The sequence below is a fragment of the Pongo abelii genome, chromosome 9, assembly GCF_028885655.2.
Source record: "Pongo abelii isolate AG06213 chromosome 9, NHGRI_mPonAbe1-v2.0_pri, whole genome shotgun sequence".
NCBI lineage: Eukaryota > Metazoa > Chordata > Mammalia > Primates > Hominidae > Pongo > Pongo abelii.
In genome coordinates this window covers 114,752,709-114,770,458 of record NC_071994.2, presented here as the reverse complement: position 1 = coordinate 114,770,458, position 17,750 = coordinate 114,752,709, and the positions used below count along the sequence as shown (strand labels likewise).

The 17,750-nt window shown below is 37.7% G+C and overlaps 1 protein-coding gene across 2 annotated transcripts in view; it reads right to left on the bottom strand.

The window, feature by feature from the left end:
* The window catches only part of SIK2 (salt inducible kinase 2), a 123,246-nt gene extending 105,704 nt beyond the window's left edge, over positions 1–17,542 (bottom strand). Inside the window, 2 exon segments of one of the 2 annotated variants that reach the window (NM_001131291.1) lie at positions 3,711–3,827; positions 17,305–17,542. In NM_001131291.1, coding sequence (NP_001124763.1) covers positions 3,711–3,827; positions 17,305–17,439 — 252 coding nt within the window. In that variant the 5' untranslated portion in view covers positions 17,440–17,542. 2 annotated transcript variants of the gene reach the window in all.
* Between the last annotated feature and the right edge of the window lie 208 nt (positions 17,543–17,750).

Here is a 17,750-nt window from a genome sequence, read left to right as displayed (position 1 = left end):
GCCCCATCCCAGACATACTGAATTGGAATTTACATTTTAACAAAACTGCCAAGTGATTTTTATGTACATTAAAGTTTGAGAAGTACTAGTATAGATAATATAAGTTTTGAAGATCTACTTTTCAACATCTCCTCACTGACATTTCTAGTCCTATGTTATCATGGTAGATTCTGATTAAAAGAATAAAAAAACAGAGTAATTTAGTTTACCTGGTTGGTAGCCTAGCTAATCTGGCACAATGTGATATTCCTTGTACTATACTTTAATATTGTTACAAAGTACTCTAATTGTTCAAAAGTTTCATATTCATAGCTCTACTGTGAAATACTTTTATTTAAATGCATTTTTCTAGATTCAGAATGAAGTGTGTCATCGTCATAAATCTGATTTTTCAAACTACACTAAATAGAAGTCTATTTAAAAAGAAAATGAGGCTGGGTGTGGTGGCTCACGCCTGTAATCCCAGCACTTTGGGAGGTCAAGGTGGGCAGATCACTTGAGGTCAGGAGTTTGACACCAGCCTGGCCAACATGGCAAAACCCCGTCTCTACTAAAAATACAAAAATTAGCCAGGTGTGGTGGTATGCACCTGTGATCCCAGCTACTTGGGAGGCTGAGGTGGGAGAGCTGCTTGTACCTGGGCGACAGAGGAAAACTATGTCTCAAAAAAAATAAATATATAAAAATAAATACAAATAGAATAAAAAGAAAAATGAGTGTTTAGATTCAAGATGAACAATTTTTAGAGTGTTTCTCTGTAATACTCTAACTGCTATCTACTGAAAGGAAGAAAATTAATTTTGTTCTAAGATGTAGGTTTAAGACTATTCTCCACGAGGTCAGAAAACTAAGAGCTACCTACAGTTTGGGCCTAAACAAATCAGTAAATCAACTGTAACCAATTATTTACCTCAAATAGATAGAATTAATATGCAAATTATGTTAGTTTTATCCTCGGTTTAGTTTATGGTTAATCAGAGACTTTGAAGAATATAATTAGTTTCTTAGAAGTAACTTCTTCAGGAATTAAAAAAACAATGGCTAGGCATGGGTGGCTCATTCCTGTAATCCCAGCACTTTGGGGGGCCAACGTGGGAGGCTCACTTGATCCCAGAAGTTTGAGAACAGCCTGGGCAACATAGTGAGATCCTGTCTCTGCAAAAAATGTTAAAAAATTAGCCAGGTATAATGGCATGTGCCTGTAGTCCCAGCTACTTGGGGAGGGGCTGAGGCAGGAAGATCACTTAAGTCCATGAGTTTGAAGCTGCAGTGAGTTATGATTGTGCCACTGCACCCCACGCTGGGTGACAGAGCATGACGTTTTCTTTAAAAAAAAAAAAAAAGTAATAATTTTTTTTAAGTTTAAAGGGAGAAGTAATCTGAATTAATTAATTAATTATTTATTTTTAGAGATGGGATCTCTGTGTTATCCAGGCTGAAGTACAGTGGCTATTCACAGGTGCAGTCTTGGTGTACTACAGCCTGGAACTCCTTGGCTCAAGAGATCCTCCTGCTTCAGCCTCCCCAGTAGCTGGGACTACATGTCACTGCACTGGGCTAATCTGATATAAATTTGACCTAAGAGGCCTCTGTAGTTTTAGAATTTTTAGGAAATGCTTTGAGTGACACATCATAGTCTCTCATTCTCAGGAGGCATATCATAAGCCAATGGTCTTCACATTTTTTAAATTGAAAATCTCTGTCAGTTGTTTAGAGCAGGGGTTCCTAACCCCCGGGTCACAGACTGGTACAGTCCGTGGCCTGTTAGGAAACGGGCCACACAGTGAAGCTTCATCTGTATTTACAGCAGCTCCCCATTGCTCGCATTACCACCTGAGCTCCATCTCCCATCAGATCAGCAGTGACATTAGATTCTCATAGGAGTGGGAACCCTATTGTGAACTGTGCATATGAGGGATCTAGGATTCACACTCCTTATGAGAATCTAATGCTGAGGTAGAATAATTGCCTTCCACGAAACTGGTCCCTGGTGCCAAAAAAGTTGGGAACCACTGGTTTAGAGCCAAACACACTGTCATGCACTTGTAGTCCTAGCTGAAGCAGGAGGATCCTTTGAGCCCAGGAGTTCAAGGCCAGTCTGGGCAACAACAGTGAGACCCTCTCTCTAAAAAAAATAAAATACAATAAACATGATTCCTATGTGAATCCATTAAAAATAAAGTTGCCAAATATATATGTGTGTGTATACATATATATATGTATACACACAAACACACACAACACATATGGTGACATGTATATATACACACACATTGCATACATGTGCCATTGTATAAATATTATGTACATTATAAAATATACACAACAAAACAAATATAAAAAATAAACATAACTAAAGGTTCTGATATTTTCTTCTTATACTCGCAAGCACATTTGTGCTAATCTATTTGAATGCACATACTGGTGTGCCAGTAAACCAGCTTTCTGACAAAAAATAAAAAGGTCCTGATTTGTAAGCCAATTTCTGTGATGTAAATCTTCCTACCAATGCAGATTTTGAGCTACTAACATCATGTTAATTGGCTTGCAAAGCTTCTGAAAGTTTAACAACCAGCTTTCAACAAGCCAGTACAGGCTGAGTCCAGCATACCATGGGCATACACATCACACTCTGGAGATCAAAGTCATGGGCCAGGATACTGGAACATTTCAGTTTAAAAAGAGCTTTTCAACAGAAAAATTCTACATGTTAAGAAATAATTTTTTTCAATATTTTGTGCTATATTATCCTTCTTAAACATGAATTACTCTTTAAAAATCTGAGAAAAACACTCCTTTTAAAAACCATGGCTGGTTGGTGGGTGCACTAAAAGCCCAGACTTCACCACTATGCAATATAGCCAGGTAGCAAAACTGCAGCTGTACCCCCTAAAGCTATAAAAAACAGTGAAAAACAACGACAAAAATCCCCATGGCTTACACTTACAATGGGTTCAATTTATTTTACAAAAGTTATTATAACAAAGTTGATTTTTTAAAAAAAGCAAATTTATTTTATCTACTAAAATAAGGCAAATAATTAAATAAATACAGTCCTATGTATTACAAAGTATGTCACTGAATAATATACTAGTTTAGCGATTATATTTTCATAAAACATACAGTATCCTTTTTAAATGAGCAAAACTGCCATATCCTTATTAGGCAGTAGCACCAAAACTCTGCAGTTAAAAAGCAGGGTATCATACAATTGTAAACTTCTTTTTTTTTTTTTTTAAGAGACAGTGTCTCACTTTGTCACCAGGCTAAAGTGTAGTGGTATGATATAGCTCACTGCAACCTCAAGCAATCCTCCCGCCTCAACCTCCCAAGTAGCTGGGACTACAGATGTGCACCACCACACAAGGCTAATATTTGTATATATATATTTTTTGGTAGAGATGGGGTTTCACCATGTTGCCCAGGCTAGTCTCAAGTAATCTTCTCTGCTCAGCCTCCCAAACTGTTGGGATTGCAGGTGTGAGCCCACACTGCAAACTTTTAAAACAACCTGCAGTCTGAGAGATGACTTAAGATTTCTGATTTTTAAGTTTAAGGACAATATAGAAAAACGGTGTACTTAGTTACAAAAAAGCATACATTTATTTTCTTTCATTGATTAGAAAAACAAACATAAGAAGAAAAATCATGATACGAAATAGAGAACTATCTTGTGGAATGAATGGAGATAGTGTTAGGCTGAGTCATACCTGATAAAGTTTGATTATGTGAGGGTGGTCTAACATTTTCATTATTTGTACTTCTCGGTAGATTTTCTCAAGGTTCACTGCATCCAGCTGAGACTTATCGATTATTTTTATTGCCACCTGCATCCCAGAACAGAAATAAATACAATTAGTATACAACAGTTAACATTTTCTAGTTAAGAATTCTGTCAATAAATGACATGAGACTTCACCTGTAGGTTCCTGACACTGATGATAGCTAGTTTAAATTCAATGTTCATTCATTCAACAAATATTTCTTAAACTAATACCATGTGTAAGGCAGTAGATGTTGTTTGGCAGTGTCTTTAGTGTGCTATGAAGAATAATTCGAAAACATGTTTCTCTTTCAGTACAATGGTAATGTCTTTTTACTCCTGTACAAACTGAAAAAATAAAATCTTTATTTGACTAAACTAGCAGCTATATCAACTAGTTATCCCACTGTGAAGTACCTATAAACAAATGATCAGCAAAGTAGAAGACAGTTCAAAAGATAGTTTCTGTTGTACTGAAATACTATTTTCCTAGAAAAGCAAGTGATAAGTTTCAAAGAATACAGACAAAAAGCTGAATACAAAATATTAAAACTCATTACATCAGAAAATACAATTGGACTTTCTTTTAAAAATTGAAGTGCAAAAACTAAAATGTTAGTAACTGCACTAAAATTTAACTTTGTAAAAGGAATTTTATTTCAGAAACTGTGACTTCACTATGTTATAACTAGAGAGGAGCCCAAACAATTCCAAGGTTAATAATTTGAAGGGATTACATTTGAAGGTGAATGACTAGGTAGGCAGAAATCAACGATTACACACAGTTTTTTCATGCAATTAAAAAGAACTAATTTATTAAAATTAGTAGATATTTGGTTGGAAAATAAAGCATTCTGATTTAAATAAATTTTTCAGATAATTGAGAATCACCCCAATTTAATTATCGGTTTTGAAAAAACTCTAAAATGTACTTCAAGTTATATCAAAGGGTATTCTAAACATAATTTAGCCTTATGTTATTGTTTCAGGGTAACTTTTCTCCTTCTTCTTTTTTTTTTTTTTAAATGCAGATGGGGTCTCATTATGTTGACCAGGCTGGCCTTGAACTCCTGGCCTCAAGCAATCCTCCCTTTTCAGCCTCCCAAAGTGCTGCGATTACAGGTGTGAGCCACCATGCCTGGCCTCAGGAAAACTTTTATTTATTTATTTATTGATACGGAGTCTCCCTCTGTGGCCTAGACTAGAGTGCAGTGGCATGATCTTGGCTCACTGCAACCTCCGCCTCCTGGGTTCAAGTGATTCTCCTGCCTCAGCCTCCTGAGTAGCTGGGATTACAGGTGTGTGCCACCACGCCTGGCTAATTTTTGTATTTTTAGTAGAGATGGGGTTTCACCATGTTGGCCAGGCTGGTCTTGAACTCCTCACTTCAGGCGATCCGCCCACCTCGACCTCCCAAAGCGCTGGGATTTCAGGCGTGAGCCACTGTGCCCAGCTGAGGATAACTTTTAATATCAGCAATTGCACATGCTATGACAGCTCAATGCTTCCAAGAGGTATCCAATAAAATTGGACTCAGCTTGCCATTTCACACAATTCCCGCAGTCTCCTGTTCATACAATTACAGTTAACCCTGAACAACATGGGTTTAAACTGTGTGGGTTCACTGATACACAAATTTTCTTCCACCACTAAGACAGCAAGACCAACTTCTCTTCTTCCTCCTCCTCCTCAGCCCACTCAACGTGAAGATAATGAGGATGGAGACCTTTATGATCCACTTCACTTAATGAGTAATAAACATATTTTCCTTGTGATTGTCTTAACATTTTCTTTTCCCTAGCTTACTTTATTATAAGAATAAAGTATATAATGCATGTAACATACAAAATATGGACTGTTTCTGTTATTGGTAAGGCTTCCAGTGAAGAGTAGGCTATTAGTTAAATTTTGGGGGAGTCAGGCTGGGCGCTGTGGCTCATGCCTGTAATCCCAGCAGTTTGGGAGGCCGAGGCAGGCTGATCATTTGAGGTCAGGAGTTTCAGACCAGCCTGGCCAACATGGTGAAACCCTGTCTCTACTAAAAACATAAAAATTAGCTACGCATGGTGGCGGGCGCCTATAATCCCAGCAACCTGGGAAAGTCAAAAAGTTATACTTTCAACTGACCCCCGAGGGGGTCAGTTCCCCTAACCTCTGCCTTATTCAAGGGTCAAATGTAATGTTTTTCTTCTTTCTTTATGGCTGCTCTATCCTTTGCTGTTATGTCCTAAAGCTCTACTGTAAGTTTTACTTCTCACCTTTCTCTATTTCTAACTTGCTGTCCACAGGTTGTTTCCTGATTTGAATTAATTGTAGAACTCTGCAAGCTTCCCAGGGGAAATCCGATTACTAAACATAATGTATAAAATTAAATTTATTGCCTAAGAATAAAAGCTTCTTTTCTAGGGAGTAAAGTACATAGGTTCTGTGATAGCTCTTTTCATTATGTTTGGTGGTGTTTTAATTATTACCGTAATGAAAATATTCTAGAAAGTAAAACTTTGACTGGTAGGCAAGTAGAACGATTAATATTATATACTTGCTATTAGAAATATTATTGGACCACCTCAAACCTAAATACATTTAAAGAAACCCCCCCTCAATGAAGAGTATGATACAATCCATTATTATCCATTATTTTGGGTAACTTTGGGTAACAGCTGCCAGATAAACGGATAAGTGTATAATCGAATATCCTCAATATTCCTTAGGAAGATCACATCAAGTTTCACAGACAGGCATATTTTGAAGAAAATGTCTTACCCTACAATTTCAGGAGTGAGTCTAGATATCAGCACCCCCTGCCCCCCCCCCCCGCCCCCAAGAAAAAGCTTTTATAACGAGATGGGTCACAACCATCTAATAGAAAAAGATAGAGAAGCGATTATGGTTTTTAAAAACCCAGCATGATTCCTATCATGAGACAATTTTATACTGTAAATATCCTGAGTGTCATATTTAATGGGATGAAAGAGTTTAGATATTAAATATCAATTAAAGCAAGGTATTACCCAGAGAAAGCTCCTTTTTTATACCCTTTTGGAACACTGGCCTCAACAATGAAAAAGTGAAAAATATATGACATATATTAAAAAGTTAAAAATGTTATCTAATTAAACTTTAATAAAAATTATAAATCTCATTTAACTTTTCTTAACAAAATAACTCAAATGATATAATTCTCCCTTCAATTTTATCTTGGGTCACAGACTTTATCCATCTATGATCCTATGATCATAAATATATATATATATATATATTTATCCCATTGCTATCCCTTGTTTCTAAGGCTATTACAGGAGAGGATTATGCTTCTCTAAAGAAAAAGCAGAGCATGAGTTAACATGTTCCTTGTAACATGGGAACTCTAACTGCTTTACCAAATACACCCCAAAACTTATGATTCAAACTCAACAGAAGTTTATTTCTTGCTCATGTAGCAGAACTAGATGAATGAAGTTGGCAGGCATTTGAAATTCAAAGAGGCTTTAATATCTTTAATGTGTGGCTTCCAAGGTTAACCTGAAGGCGGTCTCCATTCCAGCTAGACAGAAGGAAAAAAGAACTCTGAGGGATCCTCACGGGTGATTTTATGGACCAGGGCTGGAAGTGGTGCCTATTATTTCTGTTCATTCCATTAGTTAGAACTCCGCATATGACCACACCTAAATGCAAGGGTGGCATAGAAACAGTCCAGCTATAGGCCCAGAAAGAAGAGGAAACAGCAGAGTTTTCAATGATCAGCTTGCAGTCTGCCAAACTGATCCAAGTAATTTTTTAACAATGGAGCTCTCTATCAAGTACTTCCCAGAAATATGTATAATACTAACAATGGTGATGACTTTCACAACTGCACAGCATTTTTTAACATACTTTAGCATATTTTATCTCATTTATTTCCCAATTCTGTGAAGTAAATCAAACAAGCAGTACACTCATGAGTGGAAACTGAGGTTCAAATAATGTCACATAATCAACAAAGGTCTTAAAGCTCTAATGAATTAAGGGAGAAAAACCCTAGGCCTTCTAACTCCAACTTTAATCTTTTCACTATTTCAAAGGGTCTTGTAGTAATACATTACACAGCATCTGTTGTGTGCCAGGAATTATGCCTGGGATATAAAAATGAATGAGATTTGATTCCTACCCTCAACAATTTAATAGGTCTCTAAGAAGAAGATGAACACATTTTATCAACAAAAAATTTGTATTTGGGGATTTCCCCAAAGGTGCACTCAAAGTCCTTAATTTGCAAAAGGGTTGTGTTCCAATAGTTCCTTTTAAGGATTAGAATGAACTTAGATTTCTGGGAACTTCCTCTCTATATCCCTTCTCTTATTTGGTTCTCAACATAGTATAAGAGACAAAATCTGCATGGTAACAAGAAAGTAGGTCAAGAAAGGAACTCCGCGAATGGAAAGATCCCCTTTTTTGGTGGTGTTCATCTATTCAGCTCTCTAATCATTATATATACATTATCTTAAAAAAACCTTCAATAAGTTTATATGACAGAAAAATGAATACTCCTTCTACTAAAGGACTGAATAAAGGTTTCCTCTATAAACTGAAGAATATTAGGACAAACTAGAATGATTACTATCAAACTAAATCCCACATAAAGTAGCAACATTGAATATTCAACTTCAAAGTACTCAGGGAAATATGAATTAAAAACAAAATACCATTTTCACTTATTATATTTACAAAGATTAAAAAATAAATAACCTGGTAAGCTAAGGTTCAGTGAAATGTTTGTTTCAGATATTGTTAGTAGGAATATAAAATAGATTATAATTTTTCTGGGAAGCAATTTAGTAGTCTTTATTATGAACCTTAAAAATCATCCATTCCATGTAGCTTAAGGACTCTTCTTCTGAGAAGTTATTTGAAGGAAATAATCTGAAATGAGGACAAAGATTTATGTGTACTTTTTTTTTTTTGAGACAGGGTCTCACTCTGTTGCCTGGGCTGGAGTGCAGTGGCGCGATCTCAGCTCACTGCAACCTCTGCCTCCCAGGCTCAAATGATCCCCCCACCTCAGCCTCCCAAGAAGCTGGGACTACTGGTGTGCACCACCACACTGCACTAATTTGTGTGTGTGTGTGTGTGTGTATATATATATATATACACACACACATTTGGTCGAGAGTGGGTTTCACCATGTTGCCCAGGCTGGTCTCAAACTCCTAGGCTCAAGTAATCCTCTTGCCTTGGCCTCCAAGAAGTATGGGATTACTGGTGTGAGCCACCTCACCCAGCCTTATGTGTACATATAATCAATAGAGTATTAGAAAACTGAGATATCAGTGCAGTCTCAGCATAAGGTATGAGTAGAAAATGATGAAAAACTGCTTTGTACTTTTCTGTGCAATTTTTCTTCAGTGAACATGTATTATTTTTCTAATAAGAAAAAACCCAGAACAATGACAGTTATTTATCACATATACTAATTCTCCAAGATATATTAGTTTTCATTTTCTCATTTTCAAAATTCTTTAGAAAATGGCTATATTATTTTATGATTTAAATATTAAGAAGACCATATATACAGAAATGTTTCTAACAATGTGAAATTTTAAAAAACACTATGAAAGTAACAACTATGTAAAATACAAATTTTATATAGGAGGACAAAGAATGTAAGAGCAGAAATGTAAAAAGTGTTAAACTGATGAATAAATGGAATTTTTTCATTTTTCAAACTGTTTGTTATCCTTTTTTTTTAGACAGAGTCTTGCTCTGTCACTGCTGGAGTGCAGTGGTGCGATCTCAGCTCAGTGCAACCTCTGCCTCCAGGGTTCAAGTGATTCTCCTGCCTCAGCCTCCTGAGTAGCTGGGATTACAGGCATGCACCACCACACCAGGCTAATTTCTGTATTTTTAGTAGAGACGGGGTTTCACCATGTTGGCCAGGCTGGTCTCAAACTCGTCACCTCAAGCAATCTACCCGCCTCAGCCCCCCAAAGTGCTGGGATTACAGGCCTGAGCTACCACGCCTGGCCTATCCTGTCTCTTTGATTTTAGAAAAACAAATTAATTTCTCATAAAAGAAATACTAATCTCATTTAAAGAAACCACATATACAAAAGTTGCTTTTGGGTTCTATAAATCCACAGATTAAAACCAAAAAAAGTAGCTTTTGGAGATTTTATAAAGAAGTTACACAATAAGAGCTATTCTTCTAATAACAAATTAGAAGGGATTAACATGTGTTTCTTGTCTTAGATAATATTTACTCCAGTCCTATTACTAATATACTAATTCTACACTGTCCTTCTGAAGTACCAAGTAGCATTAGCTCTATCATACCATACATTAGACCTTTGAAATTAAAAAATAAATACACCTTTCAGCTTATACAACAAATCATTGATGGAATTACAACCTACTAGCCTATAATTTGATTGAAAAGCAAGTGTGATTGAGTGGTCTATAATGAAAGACTTTCTGAAAGCAGTAAAAGTCAGTAGTAAAATAGACAGAGAATTCTCTAGTTACCCTCTCAGAATAAATAAAAAGGAGACCTTTTTTTCCAATGTAAATTTGGCTTTTAAAATTATTCAAATAATAAATTCTCATTAGGATTTAATTTGAAGGCTGGGTATGGTGGCTTATGCCTGTAATCCCAGCACTTTGGGAGGCCAAGGCGGGAGGGCTGTTTGAGCCAAGGAGTTCAAGACCAGCTTGGGCAACATGGCAAAACCTTGTCTTTACAAAAAATTTAAAAATTAGCCAGGCGTGGTGGTGTGCACCTGTAGTCCCAGCTACTTGGAAGGCTGAGGTGGGAGGATCACTTGAGCCTGGGAGGTGGAGGATGCAGCGAGCTGTAATCTCACCACTGTACTCCAGCCTGGGTGACAGAGTGAGACCCTGTCCCCGCCCCCAAAAAAATTGATTTGACTTTTATAATAGTGGGTAGGAAAAACAGATTGGGGGAAAAGGTAAATGGTCTGATAGTTATATACTCCCAAAAATTAAACTGAGAATTTTTAAGATTATAAAAGAAGTGATTAAAAATAATCCCCTATCTTAAAAAGTATTTAAACAAATCAACAAAAAAGACAATGCAATTAAATGGGTCAAAGGACAAAAAATTTTATAAAAGGAATGCAAATCATCATCATATAAAACTGTATAAAGTAATCAAAGAAATGCAAATTGAAGTAACAGAAAATATAAACATGTATTTGTTAATTAAAAATAAAAATAGAAAAAAATTTTAAAGTAGCAAAGAATATTACTTTCTGCTATCAAGTTGGCAGAGATTTAGAAAATAATATTCCCGCAAAATATGAGTTCTTCCTGGTGAAAATTAATGGGTACTCCTTTTCTGGAGGGTAATTTGGCATCCTACACCATAAGATAGGTAATGTACATACTCCTTGACCCAAGAATTCCATTGCTATGCAATTACACTGAGGAAATAATCAGATACATGCACAAAGATGTATGTAGAGGGATGCCCTCTGAAACATTATTTTAGAGAGACAGCAAGAGGGAAATACACTAAATGTTCAGTAATAGGAAACTGATTAAATAAAATATGGATAGTCAAATGCACAATTACTATTTAACATAGTTAACATAGTTAACATAGTTAAACTTTACATAGTTTAACTGCATAGTTTTCAAACTTACGGAAATGTTAACATGTTAAGTAAAAAACACAGATTATATGCATACATGACATCAATTTTATTACATACATATAAAATATATGTGAATAACTAGAAGAAGATGAATCAAATATTAACAGGCATTATCTCTGGGTCTGGAGAGTAGAAGTAAGGATGTTAATTTTCTTCTTTGGGCTTTTCAACAATGTTACAATGAAGATGCATTGACTTCTATAACTGGGGGAAACCATATCAATACTACGTTTACTTTCAAGAAGAACTTAAAATAAATTTTAGTATCGTTTCTCAGTTTAATTCATCCAATATTCATCTCTTAATCTGTTTAAAGTATTTTAAAATTTTTTTTAAATGAAGTTTCTGATGGAATTTCCAAGTTTATCTTTCGATCTTCTAATATCTCAAAATGGATATACAGGCTATTTCTCTGTGAAGGATGGGAAAGTATTCTACACCAATGTTCTGAATAAAGAAAGTTTTATATAATTTATTTTGAAAAGATGGAGGTGGAAGGTAGAAGAGGTACTAGGTACATTAAAGCGGAAAGAACAATATCCTAATGAATTCTGGAACCCATTTGCCTCCAAGGAAATGAATCTGCAATCAGCAGTGGGTCATAAATCAAATGTCATCATGGGAATCCAAGAAGATAGGCCAGTTTCAGTTATTTCCAAATAATTGTTTTCTTAATTGACTGGTACTGAGATAGTATTTCCCAGAGGGTTTAAAATCAGAACACATTAAACTCTGTTAAAGTTAAAATTTCTACAGAATATAAACATTTACACAACTCTTATTTTGCATGTTTGTTCCCACTCCCAAAAAAGAGCAGATCATTTTGAACAACAGCAGAATAATTTGACAAATACTATTTGTCTAGGGTGCCAAAAAACTACAGAAAAATTATATGAAAGCATAGATATTCCATGACAAATATAATTTTTATTTCAATACACAATTAAAGATCATACATAAGACTAGATACAAATATTAGCGATTGAGTTATTTGGTAACAAGTCCTTCTGTTGCACATAGTACAGTTGCTTCTTGAAATCTGGAATATTTCACAGTACAAGATTAATACCAAGACTACTGAAAGGAGTCTTAAAACTTTAAAGCAAAATAGAAAATTCAAATGTATTTTTAAAATGAGTTCTCTTCAAGAAACATCATAATCAGGGTGTAATATGCCTTTCTCTTGTTTCTGACTTGCTATAAAAATGCAATTTTAATACCTTAACAATTTTGAAAACCTTTTAAAAATCTTACATTTTAAGGTGGTAAAGAATTAGGCCTAACTATAAAATCCCCAAAATGCACATGGAAAGCTTTTTAGCAAACAAATACAGTTTTCAGAATGTCCTTGTTATCAGTTTTGCATTCCAAGTTCTCTTAAGGGTAAGTAAGCAGCCTGACACCCAAATGCCATTTTAATAAGGTCATTTTTAGAACCTCTATGAAATATCTTTATGATTCCATAGACTATACATTTACATGCTCTTTAGCTAAGCAATATGAGAGGTATATGGTGTTGAGGAAAACTCAAGTTATCTATTATAGAAAAGGTCTGAAAATAACTAGTTATGGTTATCTCTGAGGTTGTGATTTTATGGGGTATTCTTTTCATTTATTTATAAGTTTTTTTTTTTTAATGAGACTGGGTCTTGCTATATTGACCAGGCTGGTCTCCAACTCCTGGCCTCAAGCAACCCATCTGCGTTGGCCTCCCACTGTGCTGGGATTACAGGTGTCAGCCATCTAGCCTGGCCTCCTATTTATACTTTTAAATTTTTCAATAATAAACACAACAGATTTGGTAATAAAAACACACTATTCTTTAATGTAGAAATAATACCTTGTTACTTAGGAAATTTCCTTTTAGGACTTTACCAGCAATTCCTCCTCCCTAAAAAAAATGTGAAATGCACACTCAGTTATAGACACAAAAATATTCACTGCATATTATTTACTATAAACAAAAACTGAAAATTACACAATATTCACTAATAAGGGAATTGTTAGGTAAAACGATATTCATCCACAAGGTAGAACACCATGCAGCTAACAAAAATGTTTTTATAAAGTTATATATAATAAACAAAATGCCTAGGTTATAATATTAAGTAGAAAAAAGAACATAATTTATATATATGTACCATGTGCTCTCATCTATGGAAAAAATGCATTTAAATAAAAAGACTAGTGCCATAATGTTAAGAATGGGTTATTCCCATTAGTGGAGGAATTATATGTATACTTTTTTGTTCACTTTACTCTTCTTTATTTTTTATATTATAGTAAGACACTACTTCTTTCTTTATTTTTCTTTCTTTTGTCCTGAGAGCAACAAAAAAGAAACTGTTTCTTAAATAGAATACAAAAACATTTAAGGATACAATTGGCTTTTCTAGAATTTTACTTAAGAGACAAAAAACTAGCTATATCACTAACTAGAAGGAAAAAGTTATTTCCTAGTACTGTACAGTGTTGATAAAATAAACTACTCAAGGGCACTCACTGAACAGCAAACAAGCGACCACTACTGCCTCAAAGTTTAACAGTTTACATGCTATTATTCTTTTCCCATTATGCTAACTTTATACAATTAGCATCTCTAATTCATAAACCACAAACTAATACTACAAAGCCTTTACAAAGCATATTAGGAAGCTGGATTCTACCACCATCTGTCTTCCCCTTTGGATGCAAAATTCACATCGAGATCTAACACAATACCACTTCAGATGATGATGTAATTATATTTCATAAACAATGTTAAACTGTTTGATAGATTCGACCAGAACGAAGATGTCTTTTGTCTACTATTTTTTTCCTAAAAGGGAAACAGACGTGAATCTCCCAAGTTCTGTAGAAATACATCATTTGTGAGTAATATAGAACAAGAGACAGAGAAGAACCAGTTAAAAATAAAAGGGTCCTAATTGCTCATTACATAGATGATTAAGCCCTAAAATTTGCCTCAGAGTCAAACTTGGGAAAAAAGACCTCTACGTTTTAAAACACACAAACTTGTATCGATGTTAAAGCATAGTATATGAAGAAACTTTTATCATCAATAAGTATAATTGTGATATTTTGCTGATATTATTTTTATACCATATTCATTGTTCTACTATAACTACTGTAGTATGTTCTGCAATGAAAACTGAATTTAAAACAAAAGTTTTCATTAAACATCTTATAGTTTTTAAGGTAGTTGTATTTATCAAAAACACACAAACATTTATCCAGTGAATGAATGAATAAGGATAAATAACTGCTGTAAAAAACTTCATTAACAATGGAATTGTTACTCCCATGGAATACCTTAAGAAACAATTGGGCCAGGCGCGGTGGCTCACGCCTGTAATCCCAGCACTTTGGGGGGCCAAGGCGTGTGGATCACTTGAGGTCAGGAGTTCGAAACCAGCCTGGCCAACACTGTGAAACCCCGTCTCTACTAAAAACACACAAATTAGCCGGGCATGGTGGTGAGCGCCCGTAATCTCAGCTACTTGGGAGGCTGAGGCAGGAGCATCGCTTGAACCTGGGAGGCAGAGGTTGCAGTGAGCCGAGATCGCACCACTGCACTCCAAACCAGCCTGGGCAACAAGAGCGAGGCTCTGTCTCAAAAAAAAAAAAAAAAAAAATTCAGAGCAACTTTGCAACCTAGAGATCTAGAGAACTTTTCTGTTCAAAGATTGCTTTGACATTTCACTTATCCCTCTCTACCTTAATATCTCCAATCACACCCACCAAATTACCACAGATACCCTCACCCATCTCAAATTCACACTACTTCTTTTTATATGTTAATAACAGCTTCTTTAGAAAAGCACAGCGAAATGGGTTCTGCGGACTAAACATTTAGCTTTTAACATAAATCATTTTACACATATATACTACACACACGATTTAGGATCTAAGTCCTCTTTCACGATCTGACCAGTGCTTGTTTCAATTACAAATGAATGCATTGATCTCACTCTGACAGCCAAACCACGGTATTACTCCATAGTGCCCCCTAGCTCTTTAAGATATATTAGTTTAAAACGGACACCATTTGAATTGTCAACCTCAAAGTGTCAGTCACTCCACTTAAGCAGCTCTTACTGTACTAACTAAATTTGACCTGATAAATAATAGATGATTTAATTAAATCTTGCTACTAATCCCAGTAAGAGCTGATGAGAAAAAAATACTAAGAACTGATGGATTTGGAATTCAACCACACGATATACTACAGTTCAAAAGTTTTGTAGAACCTCTCTAAAACTCACAATTTGTTTGTTTTTATAAAGTCATTAAGCAAGGACTCATAAAACATGCATTTAAAATGCCTTCTTTTATGTAACTTAAAGGGAAATGGCATGGCATAGGCCATGGCTCTTCAGAGGAATGGAACCAATTTCTTCATTTTAAAAAATGCTAGGATCAGATTAAGATTTAACAATATCACTATAGTCAAGTTATCATTATCATTACAAACAATCTAAATTGCTAACTGGTAAATCTGTGAGAAGAAAACATCTGACCTTGGTCCTGATTCTAAAAGGTAAGTCAGATTTGGACTGCTTCAGGACCAGCAGGGGAAGGCAAAAAGTAAAGAAGACAGAATGACATATACCCCTTCCTTTTGGAAACGGGATTAAGCAAAACTTCTAAGTACAACTGCAACTCCAAAAATCACTGAGGTTTGCAAATGCCCTTCGCCTTACATAAGTCATTCTGAAAAGAAGTCCTATTTTATTCTACACTCAAACTCTAGTACATTCGTACTAACAAGGGAAAAAGCAGAATAGGACCAAAACTGGAGGGCAAACAAACAGGAAAAGGATGAAACTCCAGAAGGAACTACAATAAGGCAGAGTAGAGTACGTCAAAACCACCAGGTTTTATTCTAAAGAATGGTTTTGTTTCTACCGTTCTTCTAAGGTATTCAATTTGCACGTCTTAAAATAGAGACCCTGAGGAGAGCAGCTTGAGGCAGTGGAAGGAAGGGGGGCGGGTTAGGTAAGAACAGAGACTTGTGAGAGAATATGTGCGGTGCATTAGAATGTGCAATGAAGAGGGTGCAGGATTCACCGTCAGGAAGCAGTTGAGGGCTTTATGAGTAGAGGCAGAATCTGATATGGTTTAAAGAATGCGTATTACAGCCAGAATGCACACCTGGTACAGGGACAACCCTAGACAAGTAGAAGACCAATCCACCCACTGTGCAAATGCAGAGATGACCATTTTAACCAGTTCTATTGTCTGGAGCATTAAATGGAAATGCCCCAGGCAAGAGATCAAGCTAGCCAGACACCAAATCAGACACCCTGAGCCAAAAGGAAGGAGAGGAGATGGACAGTGGCCATGGGGGCATTCCCAGCCATGGGGCCCTTCCTCGTCGGGCAGGAGAGGGGAGCCGGGGTCACGGGGGCCGCACGATCCCCCATCCGCGGAGCCCAAGCGCAGGCGGTCCCCTCCTCGGGCCGGCGACGTCTCTCACGGCGCAGCCTGGGAACACCGAGACTTCCCCTCCCACCCCACCCCCAGCCGAAAGCAGGGAAGACGCGGAACTTGGGCTCCGGAGCGGAGGCCACAGACCAGGTCACGGCCCGGGTGGGGGGCTCTGGGCGAAATTCCGGGTGGCCACCGGGGGTGGCGTAGGGGAAAGCAAAGCCCCGGCTGGTTGCGTTTCCAGTCGGACGACACTCGGGTCCGGGTGCCCGGGCCCGATCCCTTCGCTGCTCACCGACCCCCTGCACCTCCTGGGTCCTCACAGTCCCAGGCCCGCTCGCCTCCGCCAGTGAGACGGCCTCCCGGGTCTCCCCGGTCCCACCACTGCGGCCGCCCCTCTCGGTAAGCAGCTCCTCTCCCGAACCCTCGCCTCGGACGCTCCCGCCGAGCCCCGGGCCGCACCTCCGTCTTGGTGATCCGGTGCCGCCCCAGCTTCACCACGGCGAAGTTGCCCTTGCCCAGCGTGCCCTCGATGTCGTAGAACCCCACCCGGACCGGCCCGCGCTGCAAGTGCCTCGGGCCATCCGCCATGACCATGCTGGGTCCCGCTGCTAGACACGGCGGACAGGAGCGCGGGCGGGAGGGTTGGCAGCGCGGCTCGACTTGGGCGACGGCCGCTCCGCTTGCTCCTTCGCTCCTTCCCCCCAGCTCCGCAGGGCCCAGCCAGCCGCGCGCCGCCGCTGACGTGCGCCGACGTCAGGGGGCCGGGGCAGGGGGGCGGGGGCGGGCCCGGGCCTGGATTGGTCACCATGGCGACCAGAGCACCGCCGACGTCGGCTGCTGGAGAGTGGGGGACGGCGCACGGGGAGGGGCGCGGGCCTGGCCTGCGCGCTCCTTCCGGGCTCAGA